Here is a 26,679-nt window from a genome sequence, read left to right on the forward strand (position 1 = left end):
AGAAGTAAATAGACCAGTATTATTTCAGGTGTAGTGCAAAAGACCAAAACAAGCGAAAACCAAGCTCAGAGATATTGCTTTTGATGACTTTGACTTTTGGGAAGATTTTTTTTTTTTTTAAGTATCCATGCCATGTCCCTCTTATCTTCCCCTCCAAGTTTTGTCTTCCTTCGTGACTTTTTCCCCTGCTTTTGCAACATCTCTGAGCTTAGTTTTTGCCTGTTTTGGTACTTTGCACTGTTCCTGATATAATCCTGGTCCTATTTCTTGTAGTCACCAAATTTCCCAATTTTTTTTTCCTCCGAACGCAATTCCTTTGATGGTATCTGCATTCCTGAGTGTTTGTAAGTCCTTCCTTTCTGTTTTGGCTTTCAGCGGGGATCACTTTTGGCAAACTTTGCTGCATGTCCCTGCACTCTATGGCGTATGGCCTGCCTTTTGATGGCTTTGACTTTGGGACAGATTTTTTTTTTTTTTTTTAAGTATCCATGCCATGTCCCTCATATCTTCCCCTCCAAGTTGTGTCTTCCTCCGGGACTTTTTCCCCTGCTTTTGCAACATCTCTGAGAGCAGTTATGGCCAGATTTGGTCCTTTGCACTGCAGTTTATTTCCTGACACACCATTTTTTGAATACACTCTATCTTCCAATTTTCATGGTTTTTTTGGTATTTTCATTTCATTTGATCCTATCTCCTTTCTAGAGTGTGTGTAAGCCTTTCTTTTTGGGTTCGCAAGATTCCCTTTCCCTTCCCGAAAGGGAATCTTGCGATTTCAATGGGGACCAAGAGGGGAATCTTTGCTGCATGTCCCTGCACTTGATGGCATGCCATGCCTTTTGATGGCTTTGACTTTGGGACAGACTTTTTCCTTTTTTTTTTGTTTTTAAGTATCCATACCATGTCCCTCATATCTTGCCCTCCAGGTTGTGTCTTCCTCCTTGACTTTTTCCCATGCTTTTGCAACATCTGTGAGTTTTGTTTTCGTCTGTTTTGGTCTTTTGCACTTCAGTTTATTTCCTGACACACCATTTTTTGAAGACACTAAATCTCCCAATGTTCATGATGTTGTGGGGTTTTTTGCAATTGCATTTCATTTGATCTTATCTCCTTTCCAGAGTGTTTGTAAGCCTTTCTTTTTGAGTTTGCAAGACTTCGTTTCCCTTCTCAAAAGGGAATGTTATTTCATAAGGAGATGTGAAGGCCAAATGAGAAAGGTCCAGTGCTAACCGAAAGTCCATGGGCAGTCCATGCCCCACAGAGCTTTAACACAACTTGCCTGGGAAAAACCTTACAGCTTTCAGGGTCTAAATTCATTTGGAAACTTTATGGCACTGCAGTGTGGAGGAAACTCAGCATGGTGCCATCTTTGAAAGCCTTCACTTTCCCAAGTAGAGGAGATGGGAACCCTGGCACAGGGACTTGTCTCGATTTTTACCCTTTTATGTCATATTTTCAAAATTAAACTTGTAAAAAGATCCAGCTTTGATTTCTTGCTCCCATCACCTGCTCCACTATGGGGCTTATCACTTTACACTTAAGGCAATGCCATTGGAAAAGCAAACATGGATTTCAATGCCTGTGAAGGATCAAAACAAACTCTACTTTTCCTGCATCTGGGCTGAACCTTGCAGCACACAGACTCTCAGACTGAAAAGGACACTGAATCCCCTACCTGCTGAGCACAGCCAGGGCTCTGCATGATCATCATAGGCAAAAAAGGGACAGAAGAACCCAGATCCTGAAGCCTGACACTGATAAAAGAGAGATCAGTCTAAAAATCAAAACAACTCTCCACCGCAGAAAAACATCTCCGCTCTTTGTGACACACAGCACAGCCCCCCCAAACCAACATTTAAATAGTCAAGAGTGACACTGGCCCTGGGTAAGGGGATACCCAGCACATTTACATCTCTGCACCTGCCCTGCTGCCCACAGCAGCAGCAACAAAATCTCTAGAGTGCCTGAGTGCCTTTAGCTTAGGCATGGACTCCTGCTGCTCCATTTCACATCTGAAATTTCAAGTCATGTCTGTGAGGATTTTCCCCTCTATGTTCAGCAATTAGTTAGAAAAGCGCTTGTGCCATGACACCCCTACCAACAGCACAAGGCAGAGAGCTTTAGTAAGTATGTTTTGAGCAGGAAACGGGCCTGTCCTAGAAAGAAGTCAGCCCTTCAAGCTAAGCAACATATTTTTTCTGTAAAGAAATCAAAGTAGGAACCTATTCATAAGAGATAACATTGCAGAGGAAAATGTACAGAGATCTTTGCTTGTTTAGAGAAGAAGGTCCCCAGAGCACTAATCCTTCACCTAACATAAATGAATGTTCTTTAACACTTTCTTTTAGGAAGGATTGTTGCTGACACCTAAGCTGAACAGGACATACTACTAGCAAAATAAGCATGTCTCAAGATACAGCATGTCAAGGCTGTTTTCACAGGTAAGCAAAGAGAGTCAAAACACAGCACCAAGGTCATATTTCCAGATGTTTGGCAGTGGATGTGAGAAAGGAAGCAAAAAAATGAAGCAAAAGCAGAGCTGTCTGAGAAACACTTGGTTTTTAGTATCCTTAACTTTAAAATAACTCAAGAACCTAAAGCAGGTGTCTAAAGATAAGTCATTCTGAGAGCATATATTTGCTTTCATAGATATATATAAGGGGTCTCTTGGATGCCTTTTAGGCACTGTGCTAGGCTCTAAGGTCTCCCTGGAGCTCTCTCTTCTCCAGGCTGAACAGCCCCAGCTCTCAGCCTGCCTCCACAGCAGACTCCAGCAGCAGTTGCATTTTGTCCTCCCTGGAGGGCAGTGCGTGCACATTATTCCATTGGCTGCAGTTCTGGGAAAAACTTGGTGATGGGAAAAGCTCTTCCACTCTGGGAAGTACAGCAGGTGCCTTTTGGTCTCTTATTCCACATTGTATGAAGTGCCCAAAATTGCTGTGCATCAGTATTTCCACACCCAAGGGCAGATTCACACTGGATTCCTAGACACAGGCACTACCTGGTGTCACTAAATGCAGATAATGCCTTTTGTTAATCTGCTTGCATTGGTTTTAACTCCACTGTAACACAGAAAAACTCAGACACAGAAATGTGCTGAAACTTATGTCCTACAAAAACAAATGTCTCCTGAGCTGGAAAAACTGTCATATCAAACTGGCACCAACAAAATTTTTAATAAAAAAATTACCCATCAAGCTTCCCAATTTTTAGGTAAGTCTGTTTACCTTTGCAGGGCTTGCTATCAACACAAGACTGAACTTGTCAAATGCCTACAGGTTCACAACTCCAGCATTCAGATTTGAAATACACAGCAGAGGATAACGACAGCAGTTGCTCTGCTTTTAAAGTATAAATACCTATAATTCTAGATAGAAAAAATGAATAAGTGTACATTAAAAATAGGAGCACAAATATAAATATCTGCCTGGATGAAAGAGCAGAAGGTGGTTGCAAAATTCCCTGACAGGAGTGATTTTGGCAAAGGTCACAGAAAGATAATATTTTATTAGATAAACTGATAATGCTGAGACAAAAAGCAGGCTTATAGACATTCAGGGCATTGTTCAGGTACCACTGGAAAATTTTATGGCATGTTATAATGTAATCTGAAATGTTGTCAACTTAGAGGTCAGGGCCAGTAAAACAGGACAGATACATTTGATCTAAAAAGCAATTTAATATTTATTTTTAGTCCTGTATAAATCAAAACTTAAAATAGTGTCTAAAATCAGATGGCAACAAAGATTCTGCCCTGAAATACTTCACGGAGAAAATATCTACAAATTGCCCTGGCCTGTACTGAGCTCAGACTATTAGGAAGAGAAAAGACACAAAGGGTAGAGCAGATCAATATGAATGTTTTTCCGAATAGGATTCCCTGACTTAATTACTCATCTCACTGCCCTGGATGTGCTTTGCTCAGTGCAAACCCCACTCTAAGTGATCACCATTGGTGAAAAAGGGACAGAAGAACCCAGATCCACAAGCCTGACACTGATCAAACAGGGATCAGCCTAAACATCATAACACTCCCCAGCACAGAAATACATCTCTGCTCTTTGTGACACACAGCACAGCCCCCCTAAACCAACATTCAAATAGTCAAGAGTGACACTGGCCCTGGGTAAGGGGATACCCAGCACATTTACATCCCTGCACCTGCCCTGCTGCCCACAGCAGTGACACCAAAATCCCCCCAGCAGCAGCAGCAGCAGCAGCAGCAGCTCTATAAAGCTCCTCTTGCCACCCCTGACACTCTACCAACAGCAGCCACTGACCTGCCTCAGGCTCTGCTGCCACAGCCCCCTTGGCCAGCACAGCTCTGCTCCCCAGCTCGCACCATGGAAGCTTGTCACCCTGCACTGCAATTCAATGTCACTTCCTATGGAGCCACAATTCTGGCCATCATCACCCTGGAGGTGTTTGTGGGCATGTGGATAAATGCTTTCATCGTTTGTGTGCTTTGCATTGCCTGGGTCAAAAAGAAAATCCTGAACTCTAATGAGAAGATCTTGCTGCTGCTGGGATGCTCCAGGATTTCTTATTTGTGCATCTTATGGGTATACCACTTCCTTTCAAAAATTTATCCCAACTATCTTCATGTTCACAATATATTTCAACTACTTGCAACTTTTGCAACCTTTTTTAATTATTCCAACTTGTGGGTCTCAGCCTGTCTTTGTGGTTTCTACTGCATAAAAATTGCCAATTTCAGGAACAGCTTCTTCATCTACCTGAAAGTAAAAATTGACAGGATGGTGCCCTGGCTCTTGTTGGGGTCAGAGGTTTTAGCCCTGGCTATGGGCATTGTTATCTGTGCCCTCGTGGAAACTGCGCAGAGTAGCAACATCACTTTAACTAGCCAAGAAAACTTTTGGGAAGCAAGAATCACAATGGATAAACATTTTTCTCATCTTTTTTTCTCACTGGCTTTGGATATGCTGCCTCATTCACGGCAGTCTTCTTTGCTGCTGTTTTCCTTCTCTTTTCTCTCTGGAGACACAAGCACACCATGCAGACCAGCTCCATGAAGGACCTCAGCATGGATGCCCACATCAGAGCCATGAAATCTGTCCTCTCCTTCTTAGTGATGTACAGCATCAACTTTCTATGTTTGGTCTTGACAATAATTTATGCCATGAAGAAAGAAAATACCATGACACTCCTTATATCCATATATTTGTATGCTTTTCCAGGTATTCATTCCCTTATTCTGATTTTCAGTAATCCCAAGCTGAAAAAGGCACTACTGAAGATTCTCTCCTGTGTGAAGTGTGAGTTTTTCATCAAGTAGGAACTGTGATAGAAGCAGTAGACCATGCAAAATGTTGATCTTTTACTGTAGAAAAAAGTAATTTAATTTCTGATGTAGCCCTCCAGGCAGTGTAGATGATACTGATGTTCACTCTCAAACATCCAAGTTAAGAAAACATCATTTGTATTTTTTGAGCTAAATTTTATTATCATATTGCATTATTATCATATTTAGATTTAGCTAAATATTTATTTTAGATTTAACTAAATTTATATTTAGATTTACTAAATATTATCATATATAGATTTAGCTAAACTTTGAGATATATTTTTGACTTATACAAAGTCATTTAGTCCTGATGGAAGGAATGATGCCTAAGCACTTGTGAGGTGAAGGGATTAATGTGGGCATGAGAGTCTGCTGGTGGGGTGATGGATCATCAGGCAGAACCCCTTTACCTCTGCCTGAGCCCAGTGGAAGAGGGAATGATGCTAATTAAGTCTTCAGCCCCTGCCCAAGACTCACAGCCTTTGCAATCACAACCCTGGGTATCCCTCATCTCCACAGCAGCTGGCTGCCCACCACCATTCACCATGGCAGCAAGGAGGTATTTTGACTGCAGCTGTATTTTATAAAACTGCATTTCTCCCAAATCTATCAATTTGGCATTTCAAACCCTCCCTGGCAGAGGATGAGACCATGATCCCACTGTGCAGACAGGACAGCAGGATTGCTTTGCTCTCCTCCCCAAAGCAGGGAACATCTCTTGCTTAAGATTTGCTCTTCCAACTGTGTCAGATTGTACCCTGGTGAAATTCTGTTCATAGGCCTACCTGGTGGTGAAGTTGAGCTTAATGAATTACCCATTGCTCTTCTGTTTTTCTTCTTTTTTCCTAAATATATTTACAGCTAGTCCAGTGAGTGTATTTATTAGTGGCAATTCCAAATTTGTATTTCTACAATAAAGTGCATGAGTTGTGATTCTGTGACTCTGAAAGTTCTTATTGAACATGACAAGACTTATATGTTGAATTTGCCAGAATCAGAAATTCAACTGAGCTGCACCCAGGCCCTTCATCTCTGAGGACCACCAAGGGCTTTCTTTTCTGACAAATTTCTATACTCCCAATTGAACAAAAAAATGTGCAAGACTGGAACACAAACTGGCTGCAAAAAACGGAATAACAATACTGCCAACGTGCCAGAAATGTTTTGGTATTCACAGAATGAAATGGCTGCAATTAAGAGGTTTCTTTTTTGATTTACCTTTCCTTCTGCTGTGCCCCTGTGCTGTGGCATATATTATGGGCTGTATCAGTGCCTGGCAGTGGCTGATAGCTCTGTGTGAACACGCTGAGCCCTGTCACTCACCAGAGGTGGTCACTGAGCCACAAAGAGTGAGGCAGGAACGGCCCCGGGGAGCTCAGGGGGTGCAGAGCCCCCTTCCCACTCCAGCCCTGCGTGTCCTCTGTGCCCCACTGCCTGCAAGGGCAGGATTGCCTGCTCTGTGGGACTGCTCTCCTGGCCTGCTCTGACCTGGAGATCAGATTGCCTTTTCCCAGTGCACTCTGGCTCAGTTAGAGCCCCAGGAAGGTGGGTTTTGTGCAAGGTGCAGCATGGAATGAAGCCACAGCTTCACCTCACAGTGACCCACAGGCAGATGTATGGGGTGCCTGGGCCAGGAGCTGCAGCTGAGGGCCTGTGGGCTCTCAACCAGGTGAGGTCAAGGCTGTCCCATGCTGGGAAAAGCCAACTCCAGGCATTCCAATGATCCCAACACCGGACACTGCTCATCTCATCAGCGACCATTGCAGTTCCTCTGGGAAAAGAGAAGTCCTGAAGACTACAGGCCATGGGAGGGAGCTATGCTGGAGCAGGAAAAATATGAAGGAGACAAGGTTTTATGAACTGCCAACAACATGCCCTGTCCTCCTGTGCTCCTGAGGAGAGGAGGTGCTAGAGAATCTCTGAACGAGTTAAATTAAGCCTGAGAATATTGGGGGGTGAAGATCAAACATTCTAGTTGTGTGCATGTTCTACATCATCCTACTCTGTTTTCAATAGGCAACAAATTAAACTGATTTTCCCTGTCTCAAGTCTGTTTTGTCTGTGAGAGTAACTGGGGAGTGATTCCCCTGTCTTTGTCTTGACTCATGAGCAGTTCCACCTTATTTGCCACTCCTGTCCTATTCCAGAGTGAGAGTCAGGGAGTGACTGAGTGGGGCTCTGAGAGCTGCCCAAGGACAACTCACCATGAGAGTGAAATGTGAAATAGTTCCAGTGGGGAGGAACACATTCAGTGCAGACAGCTCAGGGAGCAGCTGCAATGGGAGGGAGCTGCAGGTTGTGGGGAAGCGCTGGGAGTCCCAGGCATGGCGCCAAGCCTTGCACAGCAAAGGGCACAGGGACCTGTGGTGCCAGCCAGCTGACTGGACACTTAAGACACCTCAGGCATCATGTGCACAGACGGGAAGGACACAAATCCCAGGGGTCCAATTGTTTGGGCTACCTCCTCAGAGGCACCCAGCTTGAGCTGCTTCTGTGCTACTGTGCCATGACTAAAGTGCTTGAAAGATCCCGAGGCCTGAGACTCCACTATGGGAAAGCCAGTGCCAAGCTGGTGAGGAAACCTGGTCTGGTTCTGAGCATGGTGTGTGTAGGGAGTGGAGTGGGGCAGCTGCCCGTGGTGGAGGGACTTTGGTCCCTGCAGTGACAGTCTCTGGTGCTGAGGTGTGATTGTCAGAGGCCTTCTGGGTGGTGAGACAGGAAAGTTTCCTTCACACCAGCAGGAACAGAGCAGAACCTGAACTGGTCATTTATTTTACCAGCTCACGCTCAGAGGGTCGTTTTACCTCACACCCAGTGCCAGGTGTGCATTTCTCATCTCACCTTCAAAAAGCTTCCTCCCTGCTTCTGAACTGAGAGATGCAAACATTTAGGCCAGAGCAACCTCTCAACCACTGCAGTATCACTTTTTCCAAAGACCACACATTCTAGCAGGCTGCCTCACCAAACTACCCAACTCTCCTTAAATAGCAACTGCCCAGAAACGAGCAAACAAATAATTAAAGCCTTTTGAAAACATGCCAATCCACCTTCTGGAGCTAGGAAGCATTTGGAGTTGAATTTATATTTCCATAACAAGTTCATGACACCTGCCCTGAGGAGATTTCATTTTGTTTTCCAGGGTTCTGAAACAGCTGGGGCCTTCTGCACATTGAAGGCCAGTTATGGTTGGAATAGATTTTGTCAGAAGAAACGGAGCAACTAATACCTAACCAGTTAGCTAACCAAGGCTAATCCTCTTGGATTTCCTGTAATAAAGAAGTATTCTGGAGAGGGAACATGTTCAGCCTAAACCAAGCTGGATGCAATGCAGTCTGTGTGTGATGTCTCTCAGATCTTAATACAGCTGTGTGTCCCCCCATATGCATAAAATCAGCAGTCTGATGCATTTTCAGATGCACAAGGACATCCCAAAAAATGCACATAAGCTGGTAGATACAATGTCTTCGAGAATCCTTCCCGTTCTTCAGTGGTGCCAGAGGGCATGGATTTGAACAAAAAGCAGACACCTGTCTTTTGAGCACCTGATCCATACTTTCTTGATCTGAAAACTCAGCACTGGAGATTCTGATTTATATACACCTTTACTTTTTTTAAGGTACCATATTCCTCACACTGAGCTGATTCCAAGCCACAGTCACAGTGTGATACTGCTATTGTAATATTTTATCCTGGTTCTGACTAAGACATGGTTAATTTTTGCCAGGGTAAATTTTTTGTTATTTTTTGTATCATCTCCAGGTAGATGATACAGATGTTCAGGAGAGGGTTCAGTTCAGATGATACAGCAGTCAGGAAAGGGCAGAGCCAGCACTCAGGGGTTATTCTATGCCACCTCAGTGACAGGGGGCAAGGGAAAGGCTCTGTCTTTCAGATCAAACAGGGATCAGTCTCAAAATCAAAGCACTCTCCACAACAGAAAAAACATCACCACTCTTTGTGACACACAGCACAGCCCCCCCAAACCAACATTCAAATACTCAAGAGTGACACTGGCCCCGGGTAATGGGATACCCAGCATATTTACATCCCTGCACCTGCCCTGCTGCCCACAGCAGCGGCACCAAAATCCCCCCCAGCAGCAGCAGCAGCAGAAGCAGCAGCAGCAGCTCTATAAAGCTCCTCTTTCCATCCCTGACACTCCACCAACAGCAGCCACTGACCTGCCTCAGGCTCTGCTGCCACAGCCCCCTTGGCCAGCACAGCTCTGCTCCCCAGCTCACACCATGGAAGCTTGTCACCCGCGACAGCAATCCAATGTCACTTCATATGGGGCCATGGCTTTGGCCATCATCACCCTGGAGGCATTTCCTGGCTTGTGGATAAATGCCTTCCTTGTTTGTGTGCTTTGCATTGCCTGGGTCAAAAAGAAAACCTTGAACTCTAATGAGAAGATCTTGCTGCTGCTGGGATGCTCCAGGTTTTGGTGTTTGTGCTTCTCATGGGTATATTGCTCCCTTTCAATAACTTGTCCCAATTACCTTTTTGTTCAACCCACATTTCAACTAATTGTACTTTTTCAAAGCTTTTTTAATGGTTCCAACTTGTGGGTTTCTGCCTGTCTTTGTGTTTTTTATTGTATAAAAATCGCCAATTTCAGGAACAGCTTCTTCATCTACCTGAAAGTAAAAACAGACAGGATTGTGCCTTGGCTTTTGTTGGCATCATTGCTTTCAGCCTTGGCTATCAGCATCATTGCCTATGACATCGCTGTTACAAAGCTCAGTATCAACCGCAATTCCACTGGGCAAGGAAATTTTTCAAAAGTTAGTGGCAAAATGGATGAAAATTTTTTCCAGATATTCTTTATCTATGGCTTTGGATTTGTCACATCTTTCACAATAGTCATCTCTTCTGCCCTTCTCCTTCTCTTTTCTCTCTGGAGACACAAATGCAAGATGCAGAAAAACTCCATGAACAGCCTCAGCATGGATGCCCACATCAAAGCCATGAAATCTATTCTCTCCTTTTTTATAATGTATAGTATTAACTTTATGTTTTTGATTCTGTCACTAATTCCTTCAACAAAGGAAGAAAATTATGTGGCACTTCTTAGTTTAGTATTTCTGTATGCTTTTCCAGGTGTTCATTCCCTTATTCTGATTTTCAGCAATCCCAAACTGGAAAAGACACTGATAAGGTTTCTATCCTGTGTCAAGTGCAAGGATTGCATGAGGTAGGAAGCGTAATAAAAGCTTGAGCCCACAAAAAATCTTGATATTTCATTATAAGACACAAGTCAATTTATCTCTAGGGCAACTCTCTGGGCAGTGTAGATGATACAGATGTTCTTTCTTTAGCACTGAAGTTAAGAATAAATCTTTCAAATTCTTTGAGCCAATTGAGTATGAATTAGATTATTGCTAGTACTTCATTTTGGTAATTCTTTGAGTTCAATTCTTGTCAATAACCAATTCATTTAGATCTGGTACATGGCCTGGATGCAAAGGGGCAATAAGAGTACTGCAAACCTTCCTCAAGCGCTTTGGCAATTGCTGATTGAAAAATTACTTAACTCAGCATCAGGTTATTTGTGTTTGGGTTTATACTTGTTTCTGCTGTGTCTCTGTTTTTTGCAATATTATCACTTGTAACACTGGGTGGGGTAGCTGTACCTTGAAGAACTTCCAGTCTGAGGAGCGCCCATACTGGAGACATCTGATCCTGAAGGACTGCAGACCACAGATGGTGTCCACACTCTAGCAGGGAACAGAGCGTGAAGAGGAAGGAGTGGAAGAGAAAACTTTTTATGGACTGACTGCAACCACTATTCAATGTCACCCTGCACCATGTCAGGGAGGAGGTGGAGAAGCTGGGAATGAAAGAGTGAATTTTGACCTGTGATGAAGAAGGGTGGAAGGACAGTTCTCTAGTTTTGTGCTTGTTCCTCACCATCCTACTCTATATTCAAACAGCAATAAATTAAATTAATTTTTTGAAATTTGAGTCTGTTTTCTCCATGACAGTAACTGGTGGGTGATCTCGCTGTCCTTATCTCAACCCATGAGCTTTTCCATCTTCTATTTTCCCTCTTGACCTGTTGCAGAGCAAGAGGGAAGAGGCCGGGTGGAGGGTCTGGCAGGTGTCCAAGTTTAACAATCCACAACAGGTCATGTAAATATTAAATAATTCCAACATCAACAGAACAGAATCTAACCGGTCATTTCTTTCACCAGCTCTAGCTCAGAGGGACAATTTAGTGCACACTCAGTGCCAAGTGTGTATTTTTCATATTATCAGCTTCAAAAAGATTTGCTCCCATTCATGAAATGAGAGAAGCAACCTTTTAAACCAGAGTAACATTTTAATCACTACAATATTTCCTTTTCCCAAGACCACACAGTCTCCATAGGGTGTGGTAGGTACAAAGTCTTGGTGAATCTCCCCCCTTCTCCAATGACACTGGAGGGGATGGCTTTGAACTAAAAGCAGACCCTGTGTTTTAAAGACCAAATCCACACATTCCATGCATTGAAAACCTGGTATTTGAGGCTCTGATTTTATATTATTTTGTTTTCAAGGGGCCAGATTCCCCATGCAGAGCTGAGCCCAAAATTCAGCCATGGTGTGGTCCTGCACAGTCCCAGCCCAGATAGTTCAACTACACACCAGTTGTAATAGAAATAACTTCCATTCACAAAGATATGGAGAGAAGAAGAAAGAAGCAAGCAAACAAACAAACAAACAAACAAGGGGAAAAAACCCAACAACCCCACAGCGGTTTTCTATTCATTCAGGAAAAGAGGAGGAAACTCACATCAAAGCCTGAAGCGCAGAACAGGCACTATCAGGAAATCAAAAATTCCCTCAAGGCATATAGTCTGCCCATCATAAATGTAAAAAAATAACAAAAGAAATAACATTTAAAAATTAATGAAATAAAAAATAAAATTGGACATAGTAGGTGACAAAGGAATAGAAGAACCCAGATCCTGAAGCCTGACACTGATCAAACAGGGATCAGTATCAAAATCAAAACACTCTCCACCGCAGAAAAACATCTCCGCTCTTTGTGACACACAGCACAGCCCCCCCAAACCAACATTCAAATACTCAAGAGTGGCCTCGGGTAAGGGGATATCCAGCACATTTACATCCCTGCACCTGCCCTGCTGCCCACAACAGTGACACCAAAATCCCCCCCAGCAGCAGCAGCAGCAGCAGCAGCAGCTCTATAAAGCTCCTCTTGCCACCCCTGACACTCCACCAACAGCAGCCACTGACCTGCCTCAGGCTCTGCTGCCACAGCCCCCTTGGCCAGCACAGCTCTGCTCCCCAGCTCACACCATGGAAGCTTGTCACCCGCGACAGCAATCCAATGTCACTTCATATGGGGTCTTAACTGTGGCCATCCTCACCCTGGAGGCATTTCCTGGCATGTGGATAAATGCTTTCATCGTTTGTGTGCTTTGCATTGCCTGGGTCAAAAAGAAAATCCTGAATTCTAATGAGAAGATCTTGCTGCTGCTGGGATGCTCCAGGTTTTGGTATTTGTGCACCACCTGGATATATAAATTCCTTTCCTTTATTTATCCCAATTACCTTTATGTTCCCACCATACTTCAACTAGCTATATTTTTTCAAGCCTTTTTTAATCATTGCAACTTGTGGTTTTCAGCCTGTCTTTGTGGTTTTTATTGTATAAAAATTGCCAATTTCAGGAACAGCTTCTTCATCTACCTGAAAGTAAAAATTGACAGGATGGTGCCATGGCTCTTGTTGGGATCAGGGATTTTAGCTTTGGTTGTCGGCATCGTTGCCTATGACATCGCTGATAAACCGCACTGCAACAGCAATTCCACAGGACGAGGAAATTTTGGGGCAGCAAATATCAAAATGGATAAACATTTTTTCCCTTCTTTTTTTCTCGCTGGCTTTGAATATGCTGCTTCATTCATGGCAGTCATCTTTTCTGCTGTTTTCCTTCTCTTTTCTCTCTGGAGACACAAGCACATGATGCAGACCAACTCCATGAAGGACCTCAGCATGGATGCCCACATCAGAGCCATGAAATCTATTTTCTCCTTCTTAGTGGTGTACAGCATCAACTTTGTATGTTTGGTCTTAGATATGGTTTATGTCACAAAGAAGTTAAATCGTATGACATTTCTCATTTTAGTATTTCAGTACATTTTTCCGGGTCTTCACTCCCTTATACTGGTTTTCAGCAATCCCAAATTAGAAAAGGCACTGCTAAAGATTCTTCCCTTAGAAAGAAGTGTAAAACGCAAGGTTTGCATGAGTTAGGAACTGTAATAAAATCTGGAGCCCATGCAAAATGGTAATATTACATTATAGAAAACATGTAGCATAATCTCTAGTGCAACTTTCCAAGCATTGTACATGATAGAAATGTTCTCATAACTGATATTAAGAATATATAATTCAAATACTATGAACTAAATTAATGTGACTTACACAATATATTTTCAATTATAATTTCATGTAGATAATTATTTGAGTTTAATTATTGTCAGTAACAAAGTTATTTAGACCTGGTACAGGGGCTGGCTGTAAAAGGGCAATAAAAATACTGCAAACCTGCCACCAAATGCTCTGGCATTTTCTGATTGAAACAACTGAAATAAACTGCAGGGTTTCTCTCTGTTTTGGTTTACATTTCCTTCTGCTGTGGCCCTTCTGTGTGACATATTATGGGCTGTATCAGTGCCTGGCAGTGGCTGATAGCTCTGTGTGAACACGCTGAGCCCTGTCACTCACCAGAGGTGGTCACTGAGCCACAAAGAGCGAGGCAGAAACGGCCCCGGGGAGCTCAGGGGGTGCAGAGCCCCCTTCCCACTCCAGCCCTGCGTGTCCTCTGTGCCCCACTGCCTGCAAGGACAGGATTGCTTGCTCTGTGGGACTGCTCTCCTGGCCTGCTCTGACCTGGAGATCAGATTGCCTTTTCCCAGTGCACTCTGGCTCAGTGAAACATCCAAATTTTGTTCTGGATCAGGGAAACAGCATGAAAAGGGAGTGGAGGAGACAACTCACTGTGAACTGACTGCACTTTCATTTTCCTTCCCCCTGTGCTGCTGTGGAGGAGGAGGTGGAGGAGCTGGGGATGAAGGAGTGAAGTTGAGCTTCAGATGAAAGGGTGGTGGAGGCAGCGGGTTCTAGTTTGTGTTTATTTCTCATCATCCTACTGTACTTTTAGTAGGTAAATAAATTCATTTTCTGCACATTAAATCTGTTTCATCTGTGACAGTGACTGGTTAGTGATTTCACTGTATTTTTCTCATCCATCAGCTTTCCATCCTATTTGCCACCCCATTTATGGGTGACAGTGAAGGAACAGCTGGGTGGGCATCTGGCTGCTCCCTGAGGTCAACCCACCACAGCAGGTGAAACATGCAGAATGGAGCAGAACCTGAATTGGTCACTTCTACCACCAGCTCAGGTCCAGAGGCAGATTGTAAGCATCTCTTCTGGACACATCTCCCCTGTGAAAGACCTTGAAAGGACAAAAAAAGCCACACATCCCTTCTTCCCCTGCTGCTGCTCATGAACTTAATCCTTTAACATGACAATCCCAACCACTCTCACAGGAAAGCCCTGGAAGATCCATCTCATACCCTACATCCAGTGCAACATCCATCCCTCACAACCTCACATGCCACAAGACTCAGCAGGCAAAATCCAGCACCTTGCAGATGTTACCACACAAAACACCACAGCCCCAGTGAACCACACTGCAGATCCATTCTTCCATCCCCATGAAACCCCTGAGAATGTGACAGCCAGCACAGAATCCCTGTCCTGTGCACCAGCCCCACTCAGCTGGCACTGCAGGGGACAGGGTGTCCATCAGCACAGCCACCCTGCACAGCCCATGGGGACAGATGCACGATGTGCCCAGCCTGGAGAAGCTGACACATGAGAGGTGCCAGAAGTCAATGGGAATGGCTGCCCAGTGCTGGCACAGTATGGAAAACTGCTCTGGGTCACATTCCAAGTCTTTATGACGAGAAGTGAAAGTGTTAAAAATGGTTTTGCCATGGAAAGTGTTGATGAGCAGAAGCAGAACTCAATACCACTTCCACACCATTCCTATTTGCAGAAACATGAAAATGGCTGGGGACAATGTTAAAAAAAGGCCGTGCTCCAGTACCCTTGGTAGTCACAGCTGTCTGAAAGCAGCAAGGAAGGAGCACATTTTCCCTTTTGCTGGGTCAGGAATGGACGATTCAGGCTGTTGGACCCATGTATCAAGTGAAAGCTCAGCATTAATATCTCAGCTTCATCCAGAAGCACCACGTACATCCCACTTCCAAGAAATGAGACAGGCATCACCAGAGGCTGCAAGTCCATGTAGAGCCTCCCGGTTGACTCAGTGAGAGAAGCAAAGATGCAAAGGCCACAGACATCAGCAAGCAAGCAGAACCTCAGTCCAAGATGCTTTTGTGAATCAGGTAGGGTCAAGACTATTTTTTCCTCTGGCAATATGTGTAAATGCCATTGCAGTAACTCTAAAGCATTGCAGTGATTTACAGTATTGGAACATTTAAACATATCCTTCAATTGTTTTTATTTTTGAGATCAGATACATAGAAACACACAGAGAGGCTGAAGCACTTCTAGCTCTTAAGGAGATTGTTTACAGTGTATCTCTAAGGATGCACTCTTGTAGCCTTCTGCTTCTTCCATTCACCCAAATATCACACTGCAGATCCACCTGAGGTCTGCCAGTGCCTTTGCTCTGCATTGCAAGTGCTCAGAGGCACCAAACAGGCAGGGCACACTACTGCTTCCCCTTTTTTCCCTCATTTTTCTTTAGAATAGAGGCCGTACACTTCTCCCAAAAACATGGTGGATTTTTCTTAAGCTCTTCTTTCTTGAGTTCCCAGTCTTCATCTCTCTGGTCTAAGGGGATTTTTCTCAGTGCAGCTTTCTTGCGGTAGTTCCTGCTCTCCACCTCTGCTCTGGGAGAGAAACCAAGAGTGAGTGCAGCACACACATCTCTGTTCAAAGGCACCCATCTGCAGTGTCAGGGGCTGTGTCTCAGTCTGGTCAAAACCCTGATGCCATCAACACTTAAGAAACACCACAGTGTGTCCAGCATGGTGCAGCCCCAACCTCCCCTCACAGGGAGCCCCTGGGCCCCAGCGCTGCCTGCATCCAGACATGGACATTCCAAGTGTAAATCTTGCCCAAGAGAAGACAATCCCTTTCCTCCTCCTGCAGGGCTCTGATGTTGTAGGCACTCAGGATTCAGGAATCTCTGTCAGAACACCATCCAATATCAGGAAAAATCCTTTTTTTCTGTAATAGAGCATTTCTGTCAAATGAGTGCAATGCTGTTCTAGCTGTCAGCACAGATCAAAGTCAGCAGCTCCATATTGATGGATCTCATCACGTGGGCTTTCCATGTCATAGAATCACAGAATGGTTTCAGTTGGAAGGGACACTATCTCATTCTATACCTTCTGCCATGGACAGGGACACCTTCCCCTAGACCAGGCTGCACAAAGCCCCATCCAGCTTGGTCTTGAACACTTCCAGGGATGGGGCAGCTACGGCTTCTCTGGGGAACCTGTGCCAGGGCTTCACCACCCTCACAGTCAAGAATTTATTCCTAATGTATCTAATCTTACCTACCCAGGCCATTCCTCTTTGTCCATGCCCTTGTCCAAAGTCCCTCTCTAGCTCTCTTGTAGGCTCTCTTCAGGTACTGAAAGGTGCTCTAAGGTCTCCACAGAGCCTATGTTTGACAGTGGTGGTTGATGCTCCATGGTTGCTGGTGTTTAAGGGGCATTTGGGCCTTCATAAGAGGCTTTAAATTCTGATCAGTCCTGAAGTGGTCAGGATATAGGACTAGCAGTAGGTCCCTTCCTGCTGAACTACCCTGTTGTCTTCTATTAAGTATCTGCTCCCAATGGCAAGAAATATTTTTCTATAAACTTTTAAATATAAACATTTATTTATTTATCTATTTATTTATTTATTTATTTATTTATTTATTTACACATGAGTATATATATGCCCTGCTCTTAGATAGCAGGACCCTTTGGTACAATTTCAACAGCTGGCACTTTGCAGAGAGGCTGGCAGCAGAAATTGGCTGAGGGTCTCTGTGCCCTTCTTGGCAGGCCTCATAGCATCAAGAGTAAAGCCCTTTTCATGCAAACCAAATCTAATGCAAAATATGCATTTGCTATTCAGAAGCAGCTGTTTTGAAAGCAGCTGTTTCCTAACTTTTGCATGTTCATGCAAACCTCAGTGAGTGGTACTGATACTCAGCAGCGGAATATTTGCATGTTAATAATATTTCCATGTTGACACATGTCATATTTCCATGTGGGTACAGTCCTCAGCATAATTCAGTGGCCCAGCCCAGGCAGGCAGCTGGTAACACCTGGGGACCAACAAACAGCTTGCAAGGGTCACGTGGTGCTAGAGGGGGCTGAATTTGGATTAATGAAGGATTTGGATGCTTATAGGCCTGTACAGATATGCACATCAGCCCTGCAGCTGGTGCAGACCCTCAGATGGCTTTAAAAATTGCCTTTTCTCTCTTTTTGCATGACAGGCAAATATCCAAAACTGACAGGGATGGTGTATAACAAAAAGTTCCTCATATTTATATCCCACACACACAACGGAGTGGAGAGCAGAGCTGCTCTGTGCTGCATGGCATTTTGTGCAAGCACCCTCTTAATTCTCTGTCTCAGGCATACACAGTGCTGCCCTGTACCCTTTGGCACTGCCTGACCCTAGACATCACCTCTGGGACCTTCTGCACATCTGAAGGAGCAGACGGTAATCGAAATTACACTACAAGTGACAACCGTTCCTCCTAGTTTACTCCAACTGGCTGATGTGACGCCAGTGTGTGAGGGTGAAAGCATCCACTGTGGTCATAAATGATAGTGGCTGGTTTTAAAAAGTATTCCTGAGCCTCAGTGATAAACTCTTGGCTGACCACAGGCTGGGTTATGGCCATGAGGTGATTGTACAGGCTCTGTGTGTGTTCTAGACTGGGCATTTGAAGCATCTTCCTAGTCATTAGATCTCCCAGCCATGCTGAGCCATGCAGCTGTGGGGTGAGTCAGGCCAGCGTGTGGTTCTGAAAAACAAATTTTCCACCTTAAATCAGTCATTCACCTCAGAAAGCCCTTCATCAGCTGACCTGAGTCACCATGGGCTCTTGCTAAGGTGTCTCAGACCAGGATGTCAATCATTCTGACAATCAACCTGTCAATCATTCTCCCAGGCACCTCTGCCTGCCACAGGCATTGCCCTTTGGCATCATCCAGGCAATTCCCCTGCCCCTTGCTCCCATGGCTCTGGAGCACATCCCAGGGCACAGCAAATGCTACAGACTTGGCAGGAATTACTGGTGAGATTAGTGCAAAACAGACAGCATTGAATAGGCAAGTAATTGCTATAAATTTTTCATCCAAGGGACAGAAGTCTGTAAACTTTCACCCTCTGGGTTAGATAATATTTACCTGTTCTGGTATAGAAACTAAGTATGCCAAGAGCTGAGAAGAGTATAAAGAGAATCTCCACTGGAAGACAATGTCCCATACTCAAAGGTCTGGCAGACTTGAGCTTTATTACCTAGACACTGGCTACATAGTAAAAAGTCTGATTTGCAAAGCTTCATTATCAGCTGCTGGCTGCCTAAATGCCTTTAAACGGAGGGTCTGAGAGTAAGAAGAGCTGATACATCTGTGTGGAAGGAAAGTGGTGAATAGTGGGAGATTACAGCATGTCAGCTCCAAAACCAAACAGACTTTAGCTCTAAGATGGTCTGGATGCCCCATTCTGGCAGTGTTCAGCTCCATCACACTGGAAAGGGCTTTGAGCAATCTGGTCTAGTGGAAGGAGTCCCTGTCCATGGTAAGGGGTTGGAATGAGATGAGCTTTAAGGTCCCTTCCCACCATTCTATGATTCTGTGTTGGGTGGGCAGGTAAAATGCAAAGCTATTAGCAGCTTCCAACAGCCAGAGCTTGGAAACCAGAGCTTGGAAACCAGAGCTTGTGCCTCCACTACAAAGTTTTCTGGGCTCTGTACAGAGGAATTTTGCACAGTTTGGTTGTCTTTTCTTATGGAAGGACTCTGATGTGTCAAGATAAAAGGTGGGCATGGGGCATTTCAGCAGGAACCAAGCTGTAGAAGTACAGTAGAAGGACAGCAGTACCTACAAAAGTAATGAGAAGTGGCATTTGTAAGGCACTGGCCTCCTCAGATATTTGCCTGTCACCGTGCCTGATTTCAAATTTGGCAGCTCGTGTGCTGCACTGGCAAGCTGGAGACTTTGAGTTGCATAAATGCCTATTAAAAAAAACCAAACAGGATATATATGGTACCAAAGCAGTCTTGAGAATGTGGAAGTGGTGCCAGTGAAGGATGATGATGGGACTGTAATGTCACAGAAAAACCCATGGAGGAAACACTTTTGGGAGCTCTCAGCACTCCAGGGGTATCTTTAGTGGGCAGTTTGTTGAAGTAAAGTAGTGTTGGGACTGTGGCTTGCACTGAACAAGTTGGTTGGCCTCTGGTGATTTGTCCCACTCCTTTAGAGAGATGAAGGATGGGACACAGCTCAAACCTCTGCAGTAAAGCATCCTGATCCAGGGAAACACCTTTGCAAGGATGAAAATACCTGTGAGCCGAGCCAACAGCTGAAAAACAGGAATGGTAATTGGGAACCATTAAAAAACATATTTATTATGGCATATGCTGCCACAGTGCTAACTGTAAGCAATTAAGACAACAAAGATTTTCCCAAAATTTGGAAATACTATATGACCATCCTATTAGGTGGTCTAATTTACAGTGATTATGTAAAAAATACGGTGGCTTTTTTTCTTTACTATAAGAAAGACAAATTATATACATATAAATATATACACACACAGACACACAGCTGCCGAGGACTGTTCCTAAACAGTGTATTTGCTATTTACCACCGTAGGGGTTAACACTTGTCAGTTGTTGCTTTCATTTCTGTTGCTTAATAACGGCTCTGCAACATCCTTACAAAAACAATGATGTCATGAAGTGGTAACGATTTTGAAAACATACCAAGGGAAACCGCAGGAGGCAGGGGAATAAAATAATGTCTTCTCACGGCTTCCCCGTGACAGGCCCGTGTTTGCTCATCCACTACAGCCTGTGTGTCAGGGCTTTAGCAGGCTTTGAGTGGGAAAATAAGTAACACATTTTGTGTGTTTTTGTCCTCTGTGGAGCAGTGAGGTTAATTTTCACTGCAGCCGCAGGGAGACCTGCCACCACTACTCACTTTTCCAAGAATTTGGAGCACTCCCGGTGTCCGTAGATCTCCGCGAGCCTCCGGGGAGTGTCTCCGAAGAGGTCGGCGGCATCCATAGCAGCATGCAGGGAGTGAAGGGCGCGGAGCACACGCAGCTTCCCCGCCTCGGCAGCGAAGTGAGCCGCGGTCCAGCCCACATCGCTCCGCAGGCTGTGCCGGGCACCGTGATCCACCAGGAGCCTGACCAGGTCCGACCGCCCTGGCAAGGCACAGCAAAACCAGGAGAGAAGAAGCTTTAGAATTTATACCTTCAGGATGCACACGGCGGTCACACACAACTGGTCATAATTCCCTCAGACACAGATTTCACCCACCTAACTATTTGGTATATCAGTGATATTGAATTGAAAATGCTGGTTATTTTCTCCCAGACTAGACTGTTTCCAGAAGAAATTTACAACAAAAACAACAACCAAATCAAAAAGCTTTTTAATTTCTGAACAGCACATCTCAATTAGTCATTGACCAATTGGCTATTTCATTGCTTCATTTTGGTTTTTAGTTCAATTGTAAAAGAAAATTTAAACATTGAGAACTGGAAAACCTGTGAACAGCTTTACTAAAACAAAGGGTTTTTGGATAGCAGGTAGAGAAACTACGGCTTTTTCATTCACCTTCACATTTTTCTAACCAGTGGAATTGCTTAAAGAAGCAAAAATAGTTATTTCTACACCACTTCATACTGCCTTGACTGAGCTAGACTATTCCAAATCACATTCTAGGCTATGTCAGCTTCTCACCATCATTTTTGTTAAGTAGCTCAGCCCCCTTTGCTAATGTTTAAATGCTTAATAATCCATCAGGACAAAACAAATACATGGTCTTAAGTGTAAAATGGGAAATCACACACTTGATTTCTGAGCAAAGGCAGATGTGATGATATAAGATCCCAACAAATACTATAGCACAGAGAAGTAGAGGTCCAGTTTCCCATTTTACACTGTGTGCAATTATACATTATTTATTGTTGCATCATCTATTTTTTGGGCTGCAAAGGGATTTTTGAGTTTACCAGACACTTTTGAAGGTGAAGGACCAAATGGGAGCTGCAAGCAGCTCTGGTCCTGCATTGTTCATTCAAAAGGTGGGGATATAAAGAGCAATGTAAAACCACAGTTATTATTTTGTTCTAATTGGTTTGATAAATACCTGGTGTAAATACAGTGGGTTTGACTTCCTGCTCTTTCCCACAGGTGTACATGAGAAATAAACTCAGGCAGTCATCTCTTAGAAAAGTAAGGGGGGGAAAGCAGCCATTCCCTATGTGTACATCATGTAAATTGCAAATTGTTATGTGATGGAAGAAAAAAAGCTAAAAATCACTTCAACAGCAGTCCCATAAACTATTTTGTAGGCAAAGTTCCCATTTAAATGGATATTTAACCTTTTTTTTGCTCATTAGGGACAAAATTACCAAACACAAGCTGAGATTTTGCCAGCCTAGACACAATCACAGGCGATCAGCATCACCTTTTATGATGTCCATCCACAGAGGTAGCAGAGCTGGGGGTGCCCTTACCTTTGGCAGCAGCCCAGTGCAGGGGGGTCCTGCCATGCCAATCGACATCCTTCTGGTTTGGGTCACAGCGCCCTGCCTTCAAAATCTTTTTCACCAGGTCATAGTCACCCACAGCCACGGCTTCATGGAGCTCTGTCATGCTGCACTCTTCAGGAAGGCGCCTGGTAACAGAGGGATGGTCATTCAGTAGTGTTCACTGATGATCAGCTCCTTTCAGCAGCTTCAATAGGTTAAGCAGCACCTGGATTAAAAATGAGACAGGCACCATGAGAAACCAAGATTTGTCCAAAAAAAGGTAAAAGGAATGACAGGGGAAAAAGAATCTTCAAACCAGTGATCACAGACTGATGGTGACTTTTGGTCTGTAGACACAGAAATCTACAGCAAAGTGCAGTCCTTTATATAAAGGACTTGGAGCTAAAACCACATTGAACATTTGCCACGGGTTTGTTGTGCTCACTAACCATGGGAACTGGCTCCTCCCTTGCCAGTGCTGCAGGTCTCTTACTGGTAGCATTTTATTGCAGAGAAAATCAGGAACAGAAACACCTATGCAAGCATCCTCTGATGTTCTTTGATGAAAATGATAAAAAGGGATAATAATAATTAAGCATATAAAAAGAGATGATAGGGCAAGGATGAATGGTCTTAAACTAAGATTCATAGCCTGTTTCACACCTGGGTGGTTGGACTGTGTAGATAAGATCCAAAAGAAAGACCCAAATTTGTCTTCTACTGAGTTTGACTCCGGCACATCTGGGAAATCTGAATATATTAAGAAGAAAATTAAATTTTGGAGCCCCTAGTGGGCCAAAGAAGTATCATGGGATCTCTGTTACTCTATCCACATGTGTAGTGCTTCCTCCTTCTCCTTGTCTCTCACTAACCTTGAAGAATCCATTCCTTTACATTAAACAAAGATCTTCTGACTTGGTCTCCAACAGCTTTCAACATCATCAAATCTATCCTGACAACATCAAACTTTAATGCATCCAGCCCATCACTGAAATGAAGGCTGGACAAAAGTACAGGGAAAAAAAATCTTGGACCTTTTCATACAGCTTATTCTTTTCCAGCTTCAGCTCACCCATGCCCATAGGGAAGGGAAGCTGCTGATCCCAAGGCAGGAGCTCAGCAGCTCTCCAAGGGGACAGTCCACAGGGGCAACTTCATAAGCAATTTAAGCCAAGCCAAATTCTACCTCCCCTCCTCCCCTGCTGCCTCCCTTTGCTAGCCTTGCAGCTCATAGGTGCATTTCACAGCTGTTGATCTCTCACAAAATTAATCTTTTATTACTTGTGCTAAATTGTGAAAAATGCATGTATTTTACGATTGGCTTTTCGCAAATATTCTAATGAATATTATATGTGTTGTGTTAGAAAGTAATGCTGTATTAATTCTCTTAAGTACTGTGTTAAATATAGTTTTAGGTTATAAAAATTGTTAAAATAAAAACGATGCTATGTAGGATACTTTTTTAAGGAAAGGACTTGCAGCGAGATAGCAGCCACAGGACACCTAAATCTTTCAAAGAAAAAGAATTTATTGCTTTCTTATCAGAAGAAACGAACTTCTTCCCGCCTAGAAGGCACTGTTAGGATTCAGAGGAAGAAGCTGACGATGACCCGACAGAATCCTGTATTTGAATGGAATTTATTCATCATGTATGAAGTGTATGAATATGCAACAGGCTATTGCTTTTAAGGGTTAATCCTTTGTTAACGGGGGTCCTTTTTCGGGCTCGTGCTGCCCAGAAAAAGGTACCCAGACGTCCGTAACTCTTTGTATTTGTTGTCTCATATTGTCCTAATTCAAATTGTCCAAATTATTATTACTCTAATTGTATTACTATTTTTATAACCATTTTATTACTATTAAACTTTTAAAATTTTAAAAACAAATGATTGGCGTTTTTCACATAAATTAATCTTTTATTACTTCAGGTGAACTCCCTGAATTCAGCATTACTGAGGGGACAAACGCCGGGACTATGCAAAGCAGGGTGAGTACAGATCTGCCCCACAAGTAGGAACCTGTGCTAAATTCCCCTGCAGCCACCCCAGATGTCACACCCAACGTGGGATCTGCCTCCCTAGACTGTGGTTATCCCCTTTATAAGGACAGAGGAAAAGATTTGTATTTTTACAGCACAACCTTGAGCCAAAGCGCCGTTCCCCACTGCTCACCCGGCCACAGGCATTGCAGCTCCTCCACGGGGTGTTGCAACCCATCCGGGGGAATTTTCTCTTGGGGTTCCGGCTGCTTGAGCCAGCCCCAGCCGGGAGATCCAGAGCTGACACACAAAGAGCTCACACATGACCCTGTCCCTGCCGTACCGGGGCACGGCCCAGCACCTCGGCGGCCGCGGGCTCCGCCGGGACGCGCAGGCTGTGCTGGGCATGGCTCCATGCCAGAACTTTGTTTTCCAGGCCCAGGGAGGATTTCTCTCAGAAAGATTGTCTCAGCTGGAAACTAAGGCAAAGTTTGGTCCCTCCCCTTCGAGGAGAGCCCGGCAGTCGCTGTGCCTGCGACAGAGGGGGCGTCCTGACGGAGCAGCCGGTGCTCGCCCGGCTCCGGAGGGCCGTAGGTGGCCGGAGGGGACATCTCGCTCCTCGGGACGGCGGGACGGGAGTAGGGGGCGGCCGGGACACCGCACAACAGGTACGTGAAGCCCTGCAAAGAGCAAGAAAAGGATCTGGGGGGAGCACGGGAGGAGGAATAGTGACGTGAGGGGAATTTTAAGGAGTTAATTTCTGCGCAGCACCTCACGCAGCTTCACTGCTCGCACTCCCTGTGCCCATTCCTCAAGGCATCGCGCTCCTCCGCTTCCTTCCTTCGAGCCCCCTATCCGGCCCCAAATCCCTGTGCGTCCCTGCGGAAGGCTGGGAGTCACTCCGGGTAACGAGGTGACAGGCGTGACAGGGGACATGTCGCTTCGCCTATCCGTGTGTGGACAGCATTCAGGGAAATATAACCCACCTCAAACACGGCTGTGTCAGCGTGGGGATGGGACGCAGCAGTCCCAGGCTGCAGTAGGGGAAACTCCGAGTAGATGGAAGAGGAAAATATAATTTACAGCGAGAGTGATTAAAGTGTTCTTCAGGTGTCCAGCACTGAGACATGCAGACCTGAGGCAGCCCCATGTGTGCCCTGCTTTGAGCAGGGGTTTGGATTAAGTGACTTCCAGCGTTCCTTTCCCCACCTACATTCTTCGGGGAAGCTGAGAGGGCCAAGGTGTAGGAGGTTTGAGGGTTCTTCCAGCACGACATTCACCATCTCCAAACCCAGCATCCCCATATGTGCACGGGACCGTGCGCCCCAGCTGCTCTTGGAGCTGGTGTGGAGAGAAGTTGGTTTTAGGACGTGGCTCCCTGGTGTGTTTCAAGTCCAAGCTCAGGTACAAGGGACAAGTCAAGGATTGCCATGTCAGCCACACGGACCCGCCGGGACAGCCTGCCTGCACTTTACCCTGTGACACAGCCATCCCAGCCTCTCAGGAGCTGGTGGCTCCTCTGGGTAGGGACTGGGGGTGGTGGTGCTGCCTGGGCTTGCACTCACCAACCCTGCTGACGTGTTCACGGCAGCCCAGAAATTGTGGTGATTTACTGCTGGGGACATGTGGGATCAAACTGCGGTGACACCCTGCTGGGGACACATGGGATCCCCTAACAGCAGCTCCAGGAGGAATGGGACGTGCTCAGATCTCCATCTCTCATTAATGGGTAGCCTCCCCTTTCTCTGCCTGCTGGGAGCAAAATACTTTCTGTCTTCAAAATCAGCTGATACGAGGGAGGAAGAGTGCTGTGCTTGCAGAGAAGTGAGAGGGGGTAGTTCCCAGCCTGCACATTTCCCATTACAAAGTCCTGCTGCAGGCCCAAACCAGCAAGCAGTGGTCAGAAAAGATGCTTCACTGCCTAAAATTGTGTATTTAAAAGCAGGGACAAGAGCTGAGGTTCTCATGTAAATGTTGACATAATTCTTAAGATAATAATCCCCCAGACTCAGTGAATATTGAACTGTTTTGGCTTCTGGGATAGGGACTAAGGTGATCCCATGCCCTGGTGATGAGAAATGGCAATCTCCAGGGTCAGATCTGTCAGGGGATGTATTTAAAACCTTATTAGGAGCTCAGAAAGGGGACAGTGATGCTTCCATCTGCTATGGGGTTTCTTACTGGTGAGTGCTGCAGACATGAGCATGGGAAGTGCCCTTCAGCAAGGCTGGGAGGCCCTGGCCTAGCCCAGGATATAGGATCATCACCCAAAAACTTGGGAATTGCCCAGTTCCACCTTTGTTTCTCAGTCTCCATTTCCCATCTTGAGAAGGGGGATGTACCATCCTTCCTCAGCCCCAAGGCTCATGGTGATGTACTGTCAGTGATTGACTGAGGTCAGCACTAAGCCACACCAAAATGTCAGATGGAAGCAGCCTTTAAAACATGCAGCATTCTTGTTTACTGGGGAAAAAAAATCGAGCTTAGATCAGTGAAAAGCCACACATTTGCATTTCAGTGACAGCCTCAGCTTTTTACACACTGCAGCACAAAAGGCCTCAGTGTG

The 26,679-nt window shown here is 44.8% G+C and overlaps 4 protein-coding genes across 5 annotated transcripts; 3 read left to right on the forward strand and 1 right to left on the reverse strand.

Annotated features, from left to right (window-relative positions):
• The first annotated feature begins 4,340 nt into the window (after nt 1–4,340).
• Nucleotides 4,341–5,293, forward strand: LOC115902306 (taste receptor type 2 member 9-like). Its single transcript, XM_030945730.1, is given in 2 exon segments — nt 4,341–4,899; nt 4,902–5,293. Coding segments are annotated over 2 exon segments (951 nt in total).
• A 4,253-nt stretch (nt 5,294–9,546) lies between these two features.
• On the forward strand, nt 9,547–10,500 carry LOC115902305 (taste receptor type 2 member 9-like). The gene has a single exon (XM_030945729.1). The coding sequence runs from the start codon at nt 9,547–9,549 to the stop codon at nt 10,498–10,500; it is 954 nt and encodes a 317-aa protein (XP_030801589.1).
• A 2,107-nt stretch (nt 10,501–12,607) lies between these two features.
• Nucleotides 12,608–13,567, forward strand: LOC115902448 (taste receptor type 2 member 7-like). Its single transcript, XM_030945946.1, has one exon. It carries the CDS (start codon nt 12,608–12,610, stop codon nt 13,565–13,567), a length of 960 nt encoding a protein of 319 aa, XP_030801806.1.
• Nucleotides 13,568–15,835: 2,268 nt separating this feature from the next.
• Nucleotides 15,836–24,413, reverse strand: ANKRD66 (ankyrin repeat domain 66). 2 transcript variants are annotated; one of them, XM_030945953.1, is made up of 4 exons: nt 24,307–24,413; nt 22,121–22,361; nt 20,572–20,800; nt 15,836–16,242 (listed from the first exon to the last, which is right to left on the reverse strand). In XM_030945953.1, the coding sequence occupies exons 2-4, from the start codon at nt 22,257–22,259 to the stop codon at nt 16,062–16,064; spliced, it is 549 nt and encodes a 182-aa protein (XP_030801813.1). In that variant the 5' UTR covers nt 22,260–22,361; nt 24,307–24,413; the 3' UTR covers nt 15,836–16,061. The 2 variants fall into 2 exon arrangements, with proteins under 2 accessions (XP_030801813.1, XP_030801812.1); XM_030945952.1 differs by lacking the exon at nt 24,307–24,413 and adding an exon at nt 22,452–22,570.
• Nucleotides 24,414–26,679: the final 2,266 nt, after the last annotated feature.

Source organism: Camarhynchus parvulus, chromosome 3 (genome assembly GCF_901933205.1).
Source record: "Camarhynchus parvulus chromosome 3, STF_HiC, whole genome shotgun sequence".
Taxonomy (NCBI): domain Eukaryota; kingdom Metazoa; phylum Chordata; class Aves; order Passeriformes; family Thraupidae; genus Camarhynchus; species Camarhynchus parvulus.